This window comes from Bufo gargarizans, chromosome 6, assembly GCF_014858855.1.
Source record: "Bufo gargarizans isolate SCDJY-AF-19 chromosome 6, ASM1485885v1, whole genome shotgun sequence".
Lineage (NCBI taxonomy): Eukaryota > Metazoa > Chordata > Amphibia > Anura > Bufonidae > Bufo > Bufo gargarizans.
The window spans coordinates 389,103,248-389,119,096 of record NC_058085.1 but is presented as its reverse complement, the minus strand read 5'-3'; the positions used below and the strand labels follow the sequence as shown (position 1 = coordinate 389,119,096).

The 15,849-nt window shown below is 49.1% G+C and overlaps 1 protein-coding gene across 1 annotated transcript; it reads left to right on the top strand.

Moving 5' to 3' along the window:
- Positions 1–689: 689 nt before the first annotated feature.
- Positions 690–14,769, top strand: LOC122940187 (phosphoglycerate mutase 1-like). The gene is made up of 4 exons (XM_044296623.1): positions 690–874; positions 6,234–6,508; positions 8,218–8,398; positions 12,526–14,769. Exons 1-4 carry the CDS (start codon positions 736–738, stop codon positions 12,693–12,695), a joined length of 765 nt encoding a protein of 254 aa, XP_044152558.1. The 5' UTR covers positions 690–735; the 3' UTR covers positions 12,696–14,769.
- Positions 14,770–15,849: the final 1,080 nt, after the last annotated feature.

Genomic DNA, 15,849 nt, shown 5'->3' with positions numbered 1-15,849 from the left:
AAGTGCCGCGGAATATGGTGGCGCTATATAAATAAATATTTCATACCTCTTTGGTTACAGAAGGGAGAATTACCGCCTCCTACTGGTAATACTGGGTAGGTTGACGGCTTACCAGCCAGGTGGCGACACTAGTCGGAATCCAGGCTAATTAATGGGTCACAGTGCAGCAATGAGACACAATTCACCAAACGACCCCATCCTCATTGCTGGTGAGACACCTTTTTACCTCATCGAACTTGTATGTTCCCATAAATCACCACTAGGGGGCTGCGCACCCACTGTTCAGTCACAGGAGCCCCATGATACACTCATGAAGGTCACGTCTTCCTGCTGCTGGTACGTGCCTTACGTGCCACAGAGGACAAGCTCAGCCAACATCCAGCAGCACCTGCTGATACCGCTGCAGCCATCTTTTCAAAGGGCAACCTTCCCATCTTCATGTCTATAAACATTCATTTAGCACCGGGCAGCCCCACATACTATTCCCAGTCGGCCTTCGTTAACCTTGAGTTCTAACTACCGCCAGAACTCTCTAAGTATCCCTAGAATCAATTTCCCCAAAACAAATATGCCTAACCGTTAAGTTCCCTGCGTTTGAGGTACGCTTTGTACGCAGGCGCACTGAAATCTGTGAAGCGCACACGTCACGATTCCACGCCCATTTCTTAAACGGTGAGTGCGCAGGCGCAGTCCTCACTCTGTTCCGCAGTCTGACAGCCGGGGAGAGCAGGAGACATGGCAGCTTACAAGATCGTCCTTATCCGCCATGGGGAGAGCACCTGGAACCAGGAGAACAGATTCTGCGGCTGGTTTGACGCTGATCTAAGTGACACAGGAGTGGAGGAGGCCAAGAAGGGCGGCGAGGCCCTAAAAGGTAATAGCCCTTAAAGTGGGTGTAGGTGCAGATGAAGGAATGCACAAAATGTTATTGATTGGTTGATTATTAAAGGAAAGGGTTAATATATGTGTGTATGCACACGTATGTACTGTGCACCACCGCCTTTTGGGGGATTGCAGTCATATATTGAGCATGAAGTGTATTGGGTAGTCATGGCGCCCTGATCTCCATTATAACGTATTCCGCCATCATCAGATGCTACATGACCTCAATAGAGTTTGTGACTGCATTGGAGTTCCGTTCAGCACAAGCAAGCAGCTCTACTGCCAAGGGCGCAGTCAGTACGCAGCGCCCCGGGGTCTCCGCTCTTCTCACTGCATCCTCTTTCATTAGGATTTGGCAGGGACTCTGGGTCCTGGTCCTCGGCCAGTATCATGTAGTCATGGGTTACAAGACGAATTCTGGCGGAGGGACCCTTTAAGGTGGGGTGTTTGATCAGATCTAGTCGAGGGATACGGATGTACGCTCATGTTTATGGAGAGAGACTGATTGGATTTTAAGGGGGTTTTCCAGGAGTCGTTAGGATGGCCGATCGATGAGTGATCAGCAGGATGGAAGAGCTGGAATACTAAGGGCTCGTGCACACGATGGGATGTATTTTGCGGTCTGCAAAACACAGATCTGCAACAAAAAAAAAACGGATGACATCTGTGTGACGTCCTTGTTGCATCCGTTTTTTTTGTGTGCATACATTGTAACAATGCCTGTCCGAAAACCGAAAAGAATAGGACATGTTCAATTTTAATTTTTTTTTGCAGAATGGACATACAGACACGGAATGCACACGGAGTCGTTTCCATTTTTCTTCATTTTCCATGTTCATGAGCCCTAATGCTGATTCTGTGCTATGAGCCAGTCCTAACGAGTAGAGATGAGCGAACCTCTGTTTTAAGTTCGGCGTCTAAAGTTCGGGTTTGGATTAGCGGAGAATGCCGATCTGGAACCGGATATGGATTCCGACTTCCGTTGTGGTCCGTGGTAGCGGAATCAATAATGGCCGATTATTGATTCCGCTACTACGGACCACAACGGAAGTCGGAATCCATATCCGGTTCCAGATCGGGATTCTCCGCTAATCCAAACCCGAACTTTAGACGCCGAACTTAAAACAGAAGTTCGCTCATCTCTACTAACGAGCAGAAAGAATAGAAGGGTTTTCCGAGAATCCGCCATTGATTGCCTGTCCAGGGACCGGTGATTGATTGGCGGGAGGCCAGGCGCTGTGCTGTGCTGCAGGACCAGGAGCCACTGTGCCTGGGTGGGACCTGAGTTGGGGCCCCGTCATCCTGCTGATCAATGGGGATCAGTCTCCTGCCACTCAGACATTGATCGCCCATCCTGGGGTTTCGAGTCCTGATGGCCACCTCGGTCAGGCCATCAGTGTCGCACCCTTTGATAGTGTTCGATCTTTACGGTGTGCGCATAGGGTGGAATCGGCTGCAGAAATAGGACAGGTTCTGTCATTTGCAGAAAGGACACACGGATGACATCCGAGCTCTGTCCGATTTTTCCGCAGACCCATTGAAATGAATGGGTCCATGGGCATTCCACAAGAAATGCGGATTGGACATGTTCAAAATACGGTCGTGTGCATGAGGCCCACGGCTGAGCGTTGCCTTTCTGCTGCAGATCCACACGGATTCAGCCCCATTGTGGGTGTTTACTTGTGGGTTCTCCGTGCACAGCGCAATACAGTTTCTACCAGCTGAGTAGATGAGATCTTTAAAATCTTATGCACCCGGTGCTGAAATGGACCTGCGTTATGTCAGTTTGTGCAGATTGCAAAGGGCGAGATCTGGACCAAGTCTGCATCAACATCCGCAATAGAATCTGCAAGTAACATGTGCTGAAATGCAGTGAAGACCGCACTAAAATCCCCGTAATCTGCCCCGCCGTGTGCACGTACCCTCATCTGCATGCGGCCGCCCACCGCTCTTTCACATGCTCCCCCCCCCCCCCCATGATTTGCATGTGGGTGAACTGCAGAACGGCTTTGAAACTAATTTTGTACAGTTTTTGGAGCAGAAAATGCTCCAGAATCAATGTGTAAGATTCTCAGTGTGAACATCCCTTTAGTTCCCTGTGATAAGCGCCACCTGATGGCTCCGACAGCCGCTTATCTCCGTTCGAAGTAGTGCAGTCTGGGATCTCGTATCACGTATGGGCAGCTTCGGCCGTGGGGGGTGCGCGCTGGTGGATTTCTCTTTGACTCATTTCCTTTGCCGTTATTACGTAATCTCTGTCTTATTTCCTCCGCGTCGTGAAACGCTCCATTCCCTGTACGAAGGAGGGAAGAAAATGATTCATTCTCCTTCCCCGCCGTTGCTCAGTGTCTGCCGGACGATGAATCATCAAGTCAGATACAAGTGCGGCGGGATCTTGGCCAGGGGAGAAATGTCGCTGGATGCTGCAGGGTCCAAAGCAGGGGATTTTTTATATATTTTTTTGCAATGAATATGGCTGATCACCCAGCTTTCTCGGGTTCCCAAAGAAGACCCTTGGTCATCCATCCTCTGCATAGCTTAAAGGGGTATTCCCCTCCCGATAAGTGATGTCATATTTCTAGGATATGCCATCATGTTATGTTCGGTTGGCTTTTAACCTTGGGGGCCCCTACCGATCACCAGAATGAAGTGGGAGGCGCTAAGTCAGAGCTGCAGCCCCTTCATTCTCGATGGCGGTCCCATAGCTGTAATGGTGGCCCTAGCATCGCACAGTTTGCGCTCTATACGACAGTCCCTCCAAGGGCCCGTTCGCGCGGCGGAATTTGCCATTGGAATTTTGGTGCAGCTTTTCGCGCCCACTTTCCACTGGCGACTACTTGGTGTCCGCCTCCTGTTTTTTTTTTTTTTCGCAGTTCAAATCCGCGACTGCGCCAAGAAGGGACATGTGCCCTATTGATGCTGTGCTCAGACAGATGCAGCTGGAAGCCATGGTGGGTACCCACCTGCGGTTTAGCTCCTTTCAGTGAGGCTATACTGGAAACGGGTCAGGGATATTCAAAGTGAGAAACCGAAGCGGATTCTGCCGCGTCAAAATCCACAGTATGAACATGTCCCAAGACCAAGTAGGGTTGCAGTTCAGGATTCCGGGAAAGCTGGGTGACTTCCCCTGTGGTGGCTGTAAGGGTGGCCATAGGGGGTGCAGAGAGTGTAGCTAAACCAGGTCCAAGAGCCGGAGGGGGCCCAGATGGTCTCTTTCCCGTGGACCAGTACTGTAAATGAAGCACGGTAGTTGGGGGGGGCCCTGTTAAAAGTTTTTGCATTGGGACCCTGGAGCTACAAACTGCGCTTCTGGCGGCCATGTTGCTGGACATCCAGGTTCTCCAGGAACAGATAGAACTGAGAAGAGGACGACTATTAATATCACATCTGCACTGCAGCCGAGTGAGTGACGGCACAGATAAGAGCGGCCACGGAACATAGCGCGCTCCTGGCTCTGCTGCATCCTCTGGGCTGATGAGTTTTGACCTTTGTCTTGTTTTGCTGTGTATTAGTGAAAAACACCTTCTGTGGCTGAATGTGGGTGAACCTGAAATGTGCGGGAGGTGGTCTGTGATTGGAGATAATAGGACACGTCGTGTCCAAGGGCAGTTGTGCAGAATTTACTCTGGATTGTAGCGGTTTTGACCTTGTAGAAGCGCGACCTGAAAGCGTCCTGCGTCACCGAGTCTGAATGCAGATCAGATGAACATGCATTATGTATGGGCGACGTCCAAGGCCAGGATCCATAGGACAGGGCCCATGCGGTGCCACTTACCTTATACATAGGTATTCACCCAATGCAGGCCTTATTTTAAAGGGGTATTCTGGGTTTTAACAATTGATTCCCTAACCCTAGCATGTCAGATTTGGGGGGGGGGGGGGGTCTAGCATCCTTAAACCCCAGCGATCAGCTATATAGTGGTTGTTAGGGAATGTGATGGGAGCAGAACTGCAGTAACCAGCTGATTGGCAGGGGTGCGGGGTGTCGGAGCCCAACTGATCAGATATTGATGGCTTATCAAATATTAAATTTCTGGACATCCCCCTGTAAAGATGGTTATGAATTTTTAATCTTGTCCCTTCTGCAGCTCTCTAGGCTCAGGGAATGTGCCCTTTCTCCTGCAGCTCTCCCTGTCATAGCTCAAGGGGCATGTCCTTTATCAGGAGGTGTCCTTTCTGCTTTAAGGGGTTGTCGGGGTTCAGAGCTGAACCCGGACATACCCTTATCTTCACCCAGGCAGCCCCCCTGAGGCTAGCATCGGAGCATCTCATGCTCTGATGCGCTCCCTTGCCCTGCGCTAAATCGCGCAGGGCGAGGTCTCTCTTTTGTTTTCAATAATACACTTCCGCCCGGCAGTGTGTTCTGATGGGCGGGCTTTAGCGCTGCCCTAGCTGTTTTACTGGCTAGGGCAGCGCTAAATCCCGCCCATCAGTGCCGGTGACATCACCGGGCTTTCTGGTAGCCCCATGGAGAGCCCCGGATCTCCACAAAATGCCTTTGCCCTGTGCGATTTAGCGCAGGGCAATGGAGAGCATCGGAGCATGAACTGCTCCAATGCTCAAGTCAGGGGGCTGCCGGGGTGAAAATGGAGGGATGTCCAGGTTCAGCTCTGAACCCTGACAACCCCTTTAAGGCCTCATACACACGACCATATCCATTTTGCGGTCCACAAACCATGGATCTTCAAAATACATATACCGTCCGTGTACACGTCTCAGATCTTTTCACTCCCTTAGTTAGAACTAGATATTCTTGTCCACAAAACGGACAAGAATAACACACAATCTATATTTTGCAGAAAGGCTACACTAATGTGGACAGCACACAGATGACATGGGACACAGACCCAAAATACGGTCGTGTGCATGAGCCCTGTCACAGCTTCAGTAGGTGCGGCTGGTGGCAGCTGACAGATGGAACTGAGCATGTGCGTCCACCTCAGCAACCTTACTGAGGTGGACAGAGAAGTAAGGAAAAGAACAGCAGGTGGCGCTATACAGATACACTTTATTGAATAACTTAGTGGCTGTAATAAGTTTATTACTTCTGTAATTGCCTGTTTTCATATCCAGATGCTGGTTTGAATAATGTAGGGACAACACCTTTAACACGAGACCAGATTTATATATTCGCATGCATCAGGCTTGTTGCAGAAAACGTTCTTTACGTCTTAATTGGGTTATTTTTTCTGCGCCGTGTGCATGGATTTCTGCACGCCACATTAAGATGAATTGGAAACTTTCCAAAATTTCTGCAACAAATCCACTACGTGTGAATATACGGATAACTGGACGATCTCCTGTAGATCCATAGATGATATTCAATGGCTTCCAACGCTTTTGTCTGACAGATGCCAGCTATCAGTTTGATATCTGCTTCACATCCGTGCTGAAGAGGGCCATACGCACCTTGTGGCTGGCGCTGGACGGCACTGACCAGATGTGGGTGAAGGTGGTGAGGACCTGGAGGCTGAACGAGAGGCACTACGGCGGGCTGACCGGACTGAACAAGGCGGAGACGGCGGCCAAGCACGGAGAGGAGCAGGTGAAGATCTGGAGGCGGTCGTACGATATCCCTCCACCCTCCATGGATGCCGACCATGATTATTATAGCATCATCAGCAAGGTAAGGAGTGATAAGTGTCGGAGTCCTCCTGAGTCAGGCCTAAAGTAGACAAACCGCCATAATATAGGAAAATAAACTCAAACTGCAATCAGTATGTACATGATTATTAAAGGGGTTGCTTAGGAGAAGACAACCCCTATTGTCCTAACCTGTGCCCCATAAATCGCCTGTCTGCAGTCCTGCCGTGCCGAGCCACTGCCCGTCCTGACCGCTTCTTCTTCCGTGTCTTATTGTCCAGAGTTGTGGGACTAAGCTACTGAAAAGCAGGACCTTAGACAGGAGAATGTTGTTGGGCAGGGGTTAGGACAATAGGGGTTGTCTTCTCCCCTTTAACGTCATGTGTAGAAGGGCTCGTCGTACAAACCTGCTCAAAAGTAAAAAGGTTGAATTACCGAAATATGTGATTGTCTACATCTTTGGAAACAGACCCCCAAAGCCTGTATTAAGATGCATTTACACGGCCCAAGAATCGGGCAGATTATTTGGAACGGCCGATCTTTCTCGACAATCTGGCCATGTAAATGTGCTGCCGATCACCGGGTGGACGAGCGAAACGCTTGTTCATTGGGTGATCCTGTTGTTCATGCAGGCACCACTGATCATGGCTTCTGGGCAGCAGATTGTGTGGTCTAAACGGAGATTTGCTGCTCAGAAACCATGATTCTGTATGGGGAGGAGGGATCGCTGGTGACGGGGACGAGTCTCCCTATAGTATCGCAGGTGACACTAAGGAGGCTCGTCATCACCTGCCATTGGCTGCTCCCCCCTACCGACAAGGGATGTTTTCATCGGCGCACGGGAAGAAGCAGCAGTGGCTGTGCAGGGACCAGGAGCGGAACGGGGAGCCAAGAAGGTAGAATCAGTGTGAAGGGCCCAGCATATGGGGGAGTATTGTTTAGTGGAGGATAACCCCTTTAACTTTACATGCAGAGGGTCACAACTTGACCGTCTCATGGATACACAGCTGGGGGGTTTGGTAAAATGTGCGCACACAGGAGAAGAGTCTAGATAAGAAACCTAAGTGTTCCAAACCCTCTCCATTCCAGCGCTGCTGCTTCGCCCCCTGGCTTTGCTTTCCTGACTGCAGAGGTGACTTGCCTGTATTGTGCATGTGACCGCTGCAGCCAGTCACTGACTGCAACAGTCTCCTGCTGTATACCACTGAGACCAGTAATCGACAAATCATTATCGAAGCAGCGGCACTTGGACCGGCAGGGTTCAAGGTAGTAGGTATAACCTTTTTATTTTTTACATTCTGATTTATTCTCTGCTTATTCTCTATTAAAAAATAATTGACAACCCCTTTAAGAGAGCTATGCTGCTTTAGGCACTGCCATAAGCGGGGAGAACTAGATAAAAAGTTAGGGGTGCAGGCTCCCGATTACCCCAAACTCCCTAGTGCCATTTGGGAAAGGCTTCTGCAGTGCGCGTGCCGTTTCTGAGCTGGTGATCAGGCAGAGTGCTCACTGAATGTTGTGTGATACCGCCACATGGTCCCACAGCTGGACACCAGACCGCACTGGAGAGGTCTTACCATGTATGCACCGTTTAGACCGACCCTGCACTGTGCAGCCTTGTGATTAGATCTATCCGAGTAAATAATGGCCGCCTCTATGCCTCAGCCTGTTATTCCTGTGTATTGATTTCTGCAGTCTCTGCTATCTCCAGTGAGAGACTCATTGATTTTATAATTTTTTTCCTTCCCTCAGGATCGTCGCTACGCTGACTTGACAGAAGACCAGCTACCAAGCTGTGAGAGTCTGAAGGACACCATCGCCAGAGCCCTGCCATTTTGGAATGATGAAATCGTCCCAGTGATCAAGGAGGGGAAGAGAGTCCTGATTGTAGCTCATGGAAACAGTCTTAGAGGGATCGTCAAGCACCTTGAAGGTAAGTCCCTGCCTTAGTTTACCCTTGCGTGCACCACCACATACAGTAACGTAAGGTGCGCCGTAAGGAGTATGGGGCGGGCTCACACTGCATGGACCAGCTGCGTAATACAGCCAGCACCCGGTTTCAATGACTGGGATCGGCAGTGTTGCTGATCCCCCGTCATATAACCCCTCAGATGCTGTGGTCAACTGTGACCACGGCATCTGAAGTATCTTTCCCGGGGCCCGAACTTCTGTTTGTTCTCTGTGATAGCTTTCAGTGTTAGGAAGACTCGAGGGTACCACGGCAATACATTCCTGTGAAGCCCCGCCTGTGGCAAGGCTCCATAGGAACATAGCAAACCTCCCATAGACTGCAATGGTAAATTATTCCAGGCCATGGGAGAAGTGATCACAGGATCGCATGTTTAAGTCCACTAGGGGGGCTTAAAATAAAGTGAGGAAAAAAAAGTTTAAAAAAATATAAATTTAAATCCCCTAGTTTACCAATAATAAATAAACCAAACACTGCTGTGTCTCAAAATGCCAAAAATGTTTCTCGTGCGGTGAATGCCGGAGCAGGAAAAAAAAAATCACATTTGTCCATTTTTTTTTTATGCTCACCTTATCCCCCCAGAAAATTTAAATAAAAGTTTATAAAAAGTTTTTACAAATAAGAAAAAACAAGCCCTCATACAGCCGTGTAGACGGAAATATAAGAAAGTTATGGCTGTCAGAAAACGGTGATTCAAAGAAACTATTTAAAGAAATAAAACCTATACAAATATAGCATTGCCGTAATCATACCGACCCACAGAATAAGGTTACCATGTCACTTTTAGTGCACAGTGAACGCTGTAATATCAAAACCCCAAACCCCCCCAGTTTCACCCCATAAACAATTTCTAGTTTTCCAGTACAAGCAATGGTAAAATAAACAGTGCCATTTAAAAAGCTCAACTTGTCCCGAAAAAAAATAATGGCTCTTGGAAGGCGGGGAAGGAAAAATTAAAAACAGGCCCAAAAGGGTTAAAAGTGCGTTCTCAGCAGATTGCCAGATGTGCGGCCGTGAGAACGTTCCCCTAGATCCGAGCCTGTAGTGAACCACAGATCTAATCGGAAGGAATGGGGTCGTATTGCAGTTCACACACGGCGCTTGATCAGGATTGGTGTTTCAGGGGAAACCAGCTGCTGGCATCAGACCCCAACCTTTAGACGTGCATTGACCTGTCTAACCGAGATGCTATGCTCCGTCCTTTTACTTTGATGCAGAGTCTTCCATGAACATCAAACGCAGAGATGCAGCGCAAGTTGTTTCAAGCAAATCCGTCAATCTGCTTAGCTCAGAGCTTTCCAAAGCGCGCCGCGGAGTAGTAAATGTGGCTGACAAAGACCTTCAGCTACCAGGGGTTTATGTCGCAGTTCTTGTTCACATGGCCTTTGTGGAGCTCAGGCGCATTCAAGTGAATGGTATTGACCTGCAATATCAAACTCGGCCACTAGACTATGTGTGGCGCTGTGCTTGCTATACTAAGAAATAACTGCAGTGCTCATCAGAACACAGCAGGGGGTACTAGGAGTCAGCCCTCCCCACTGATCAGATATAGATGACCTATATTTCATCCATTAAATCCTACAAACCCCTTTAAAAACAGTTGAATTGCCTCCTCTTCTATCGCAGTTTTTCTTTAGGAAGGCTTTGATAATACATAAGACGTTTCTGATCAATCTGAACCAGGTCTAGAACCGTTCCAGACGCAGAAGAAATCATATTGGATGTGACTAAAGCAGATCACCTTCTATACTGCGCCTGCGGTCACCACTAGGGGGAGCTTGAGAGCTGCATATTGTCAAAAGGGTATTTCCATCAGGGACACTGATAGCAAATCTCTAGAATACTCCATAAATGTCAGATAGAGGCGGCTTTCACCTCTAGGACTCTCTCCTATCTACAGAACGGGGCCCCAAAGTTAAGAGAAAGCAAGTTGCGCATGCGTGGCAACCCCCTGTTCACATCTATGGGAGTTACAGAAATAGCAGTGAGTGGAGAGGACGCAGCGCATGCGTAGTGCACACTCCATTCACTTCGGAGTCCCTGTTCTGGAGATAGGAACGGATCTGGCATTGATTGTATATCCTTGCGACATGCCCTAAATGTCCCAGATCAGAATACCCCTTTAAAGGGCTTGCTCTGAACCCGGACATACCCCCATTTTCACCCCGGCAGCACCCCTGACTTGAGCATCGGAGCAGTTCATGCTCCGATGCTCTCCTTTGCCTTGCGCTAAATCGCGCAGGGCAAAGGCATTTTTAGGAGATCCGGTGACGTACCGGGGCTCTCCATGGGGCTGCCAGGAAGCCCGGTGAGGTCACCCGCACTGATAGGCGGGCTTTAGTGCTGCCCTACCCAGTAAAACGGCTAGTGCAGCGCTAAAGCCCGCCCATCAGAGCCGGTGACGTCACCGAACACACTAGCCTCAGGGGGGCTTCCTGGGTGAAAATAACGGTATGTCCGGGTTCAGCTCTGAACCTGGACAACCCCTTTAAAATATTATGTATCTTACATTGTATTATAGTGCAAAGCTGCATTCACAGTTCTTCAGTCTTCAGAGCTGTAATCTTCCAGCATTGCTTGCTTGCTTCAGCACACAGTTTACTCTCAGGAATTGCTTTCTGGGAGAGTCAGGCTTTTTTGGGCTCTGCTAAAGCTCTGTTCACACCTGCATTGGCGCCTCCATCCACTGGGAGCCTATGCCACAGATTCTGTTGATCTTTGATACGTTAAAGGGATTTTCCAGGATTTTTATATTGATGGCCTATCCTTAGGATAGCCCGTCAATATGAGATTGGCTCCGGTGAGCACCATGGCCTCCTCGCATCTTGCCAAGCACAGCGCCGTACATAGTATAGTGGCTGTGCTTGGTATTGCAGTCCAGGTCCATTCACTTTAATAAGCTGTGTCTATGTGAGCAATGGACGCAGTGTTCCAGGAAGAGGGCTAAGGGGCACATTTATTAAGACCGACGTTGGCCTCTACATATCTTTGGCGCTTCTAAATGTAAGACAGCTTCCTTGCTTCCCTTACATTTAGACTATTTTCTACAACTAAAACAGGCTTACAAAATAATAAATGAGACAGGCCTGCCAGCCCATCCCCACCTACGCCACGGCCCCTTTTTTTAGACCTGGCGTGAGCGGGGAAGAAGTCGCAGATTTTGCTGCAATATGGCGTGCGATAGAATCTGCGTAAGATATACACCACAAAAGTGGCATTTATCTGTTTGTAAATGATCCCCTAAGCACCGACGGAGCGCCGCAGCCTCTTCATACCGTTGATTGGCAGAGGTCTTGAGTCGGACCCCTCCGCGATAGGCCATCGGTATCATAATCCCGGAGAACCCCTGTAACATAGCACTACACGCATTGTACAATGGACAGACACCTCAGGGGGACATAACGCACAAGTCAGTGGTGTGCCGGTTTTAAAACTGGTCCATTACAGGCTGAAAGCGTAAAAGGCATGATTTATAATTAACACTGCATGGCCAACACCCGCGACAATTTATAGTGCAAGGTGTGTCGTTTTTGGCCATGCACCACCCTTCCATAATGTGTGAAAGCAGAGTTATAAAGGGGTGGCCATAAGGCAGTGCTGAATACAGACCATGGGGGTCATTTATTAGGACCGCCGTTTTAGACTTCGGTCTTAATAACCCCTATAGCTGGCGGTGGATCCGTCAAAGCTATGAAGAGGCGCCGGCTTCTACATAGCTTTGACGTATCCAGCAGCGGTCTAAACGTAAGCCAGCTTCCTTGCTGTTTTACATCTAGACCATTTTCTACGCCTAAAACAGGTGTAGAAAATGACAAATGAAATGGGCCTAAACCTGACGTGAGCGGGGGAAAAGTTGCAGATTGCAGTACAAATAACAATTGCACCGCCATCTACGTCAGAAATACGCCTAATATAGGCATATTTCTGATAGTAAATGACCCCCTTATTGACTGTTTCCATTGATGCCCTGCAGGACCCTGTATTAGACGCCCACCATGTATGTAGTCCTTTCTTGCGGTCATCCATTGTACAGAATTGCTCTTATATTCGCCTGTCTGAGATTTCGCACGGCTTTTTCCTTTTCCTCGCAGGCATGTCTGAGGAAGCCATCATGGAGCTGAACCTCCCCACCGGCATCCCTATCGTCTACGAGCTCGACAAGAACCTGAAGCCCATCAAACCCATGCAGTTTCTAGGAGACGAAGAAACGGTGCGCAAAGCCATGGAAGCCGTGGCCGCCCAAGGAAAAGCCAAGAAGTAAACGGTCCTTCCCAGAAGACGGCGTCATCCATCCCTTTTTTATTTTATTTAGTTCACTTTTTAAAGCCGACACTTGACAGCTAGGGATTCTAAAATACCGCTATATCTGAAGTAGTGCGCCCCTAGCAAACCGTTCGCGTCTCCAGCACCGCCCTCGCAGCTGGAGCCGACTTTAGTGTGTTGCTTGTGCATTTCATTCCAGTGTCCTTGGCTATTATGTGTATAGTTTGATAGAACGTGTGGTCGCCGCGCAGTCCAGTCACACATCACTTAACTGTCCGAGATGATGGGGGTAGTAGTTCCCTTCTGTAGTCTTCTGTTACGGTTGATAAGGGCACTTACTGCGCAGCGCTCCCATGCGGGTTCTGTTGTACTTTTTTCAAGTTAGCGTCACTTTTATTCCATTTCGAATGCACTTGCGATATTCCTTTGTGGCCAGTCACATTCATAGCATGGTGTGCGTTTTGAATACTGATGATGCATCTTGGGCATTTACACCAAAATTCTGGATTTTCTTTGTCATTTCAGCCCCAAAGTTGCTGAGACGTAAGAGTTTGTCCCCTAATTTTTTTTTACTAATTTGATAAAAGCCCTTGAGTCGATCTCTGCTGTCCAGTTAACGCAGGGATGCCCAACCTGCAGCTCTTCAGCTGTTGCAAAACTACAACTCCCAGCATGCATGGACAGTCTATATTTATCAGGGCATGCTGGGAGTTGTAGTTTTGCAACAGTTGGAGGGCCGCAGATTGGGCATCCCTGAGTTAACGGAAATTCACTTTGGTCATTTCCTGTTCTAAAGAGGTTTTCCCTCTTCATCATTGATGGCATGGCGTTAGGATACGTCCCTAATGCCAGAAAGGTGCAGGTTTCCCTCTCTGGAAACTGCTCCTATTTTCCGGATGGGGCCCCTAAAGTGATGGGAGAGCAGCAACACATGTGCGTTCACCCCTATGGGAGCCAAGAATAGCCTTGCCCCTCCATTCACTGCTATGGGACTTCCGAAAACAGCTTGAGCGCTCCCATAGCAGTGAAGGGAGAGGACGCTGCGCATGTTCGGTGCTTTCTCCTTCACCTTGATGGCCCGGTTCTGGAGATAGGAGCCGGTCCCAGAGGTGGGACCCTCACCTGACATTTGTAGCATCTCCTAGAGATATGCCAGAAATGTTGAGATGTGACAACTCCTTTAAGGACGCTCGGATGCTGCGGGTATCGGCTGCATGTTGCTCCTGAACCTGTGCCATTCCCGATCTCGCATGTACTGGGGTTCATGGAAACCTCGTCCAACCAGGATGGTGTTAAAGGGGCAGTCCCACCTAAGTGTTGTGATGGTGTCGGACCACGACCTTCCAACTGTGCTCCATTCAGGTGCCCCTTTCCAGCTCCACTGAGGATTATGGAAGGTCCAGGCAGTCGGACCCCCAGTGATCCTGGATGGGGTATCCTGGCCATTTGCTATCCCTATCTTGGGAATGCCACTCTAACTGTCTCTAGGCAAGATGGACGGCGAGCAGTGTTGCATCTCCCAGCTTTCCCCAGACTCCTGAATGATGTAGCGATGCTCCCTCGGCTGCTATGTGCCGGCATAGGTGTATTTGCCGTTCAGGACTCCAGGAAAGCTGAATGATTATCTCTTTCTGAGCTGATTGCATTTCCAGATATCAAGCGAGACTCGAGGGCTTCTCAAGAGCGTCTCCTCCTTATAGGTGCAGGTTCAGACGGTCAGTACACCCGTTTCGGTGCAGCTTTTTAATCTAGGACCAATCCTTTTCTGCCAGTACGTTCCAGATAGCAATGTTGCGGTCACCTCAGGTGTAATACTGCAGGTAGTAGCGGACACATGGCCTGTATTTTCGAGTCCCTGTGGCCCCATTAGTCACTCATGTTAACGGTAAAGTACATCCCGATACTGTGGCTATTTATTGTGCTTCGCGTCTCCTCTGTGGGTATTAGAGATCAATGCTCTCTACCGATACGGCCCGGCCAGGTCCTGGCGCTTGTCTCACGGTGGTCACTTTTCCTTTTTGTAGAGATTTCTGTTATTTAAACCATGACAATAAAGGAGTGATGTGCAATTACTCTGCTGTTGTGGGGGTCTGTCATTCTTTTTAAGTCGGCACAGGGTGTGTTATTCTACGGCGTATCAGATTTGTCATAAAACATTGATCCATTGGGGTTGTCATAGATCCATAGCTTCTGCACCACCTGCTCTCTCCTCTCTGGATCCTTCCTTTACTGCAGGGATGGCCAACCTGAGGCTCTACAACTCCCATCATGCCCAGACAGTCTACACAGCTATCAGCCTACAGCAAGGCATGGTGGGAGTTGTAGTTTTACAACAGCTGGAGAGCCGCAGGTTGGCCATGCCTGCTCTACTGGATAGGTTAAGGCATATCTAACTGACGTGTTACAAAGCAGCGGCAAACTTAAAGGGGTTGTCCCATCTCGCACATAGGTGGCATATTGCTAGGGTATGCCACCAATGTCAGATAGGTGCAGGTCCCACGCAGAGACCCACACAGACAGCACACTGGGCATGTGCAGTGTGCTCGCCGTTCATTTCTATTGAAGTGCTTAAAATAGCCGCTGGCTCGGCTTTTGTCATAGAGATGAATGGAGAGGTAGCTGCGGTTGCGCTCTCCATTCAGTTCTATGGGGGTTCCGTAAATAGCTGAGCGCGTTCGCTCGGCTCTTTTCAGCACTCCCATAGAACTGAATGTAGAGCGCCCTGCACATGCCCACTGCACGCTCCTTTACTTTGGGGGCCCTGTCCTAGAGGTAAGTGATTGGTCTCAGAGGCAGGACCTGCACCTATCGGACATTGGTAGCATATCCTAGTGATATGTTACCAATATGTGACATGAGGCAACCCCTTTAAAGGGTTTTCTAGTAGTTAAAGGGAACCTGTCAGCAGCAAAATGGACCATAAACCGCCAGCAGTACCTTACAGCTGTTGACGCCAGGTTTCTAATTATGTTCTTGTGTAAGATGTCCAAGGTTCATGATTTCTGTATCCCCCGCAGATTGTACGCAAATGAGGTTCTTGAAGTCAAGGGGGCAGCCACTTTCACGCTTGAAGTCGAGCTCACAGCGCCCCCTTCCCGCTCCTTCGCATTTGATGGTCTTTTGGATTTTCCAGGCACGCTTCCATCCTGAGA

Excerpts from the sequence above, each read along its gene's own strand:
- LOC122940187 (XM_044296623.1), top strand. The coding sequence starts at position 736 with ATGGCAGCTTACAAGATCGTCCTTATCCGCCATGGGGAGAGCACCTGG. Across the intron at positions 6,509-8,217 it reads ATTATAGCATCATCAGCAAG|GATCGTCGCTACGCTGACTT; the intron begins GTAAGGAGTGAT and ends TCCTTCCCTCAG. Across the intron at positions 8,399-12,525 it reads GATCGTCAAGCACCTTGAAG|GCATGTCTGAGGAAGCCATC; the intron begins GTAAGTCCCTGC and ends TTTTCCTCGCAG.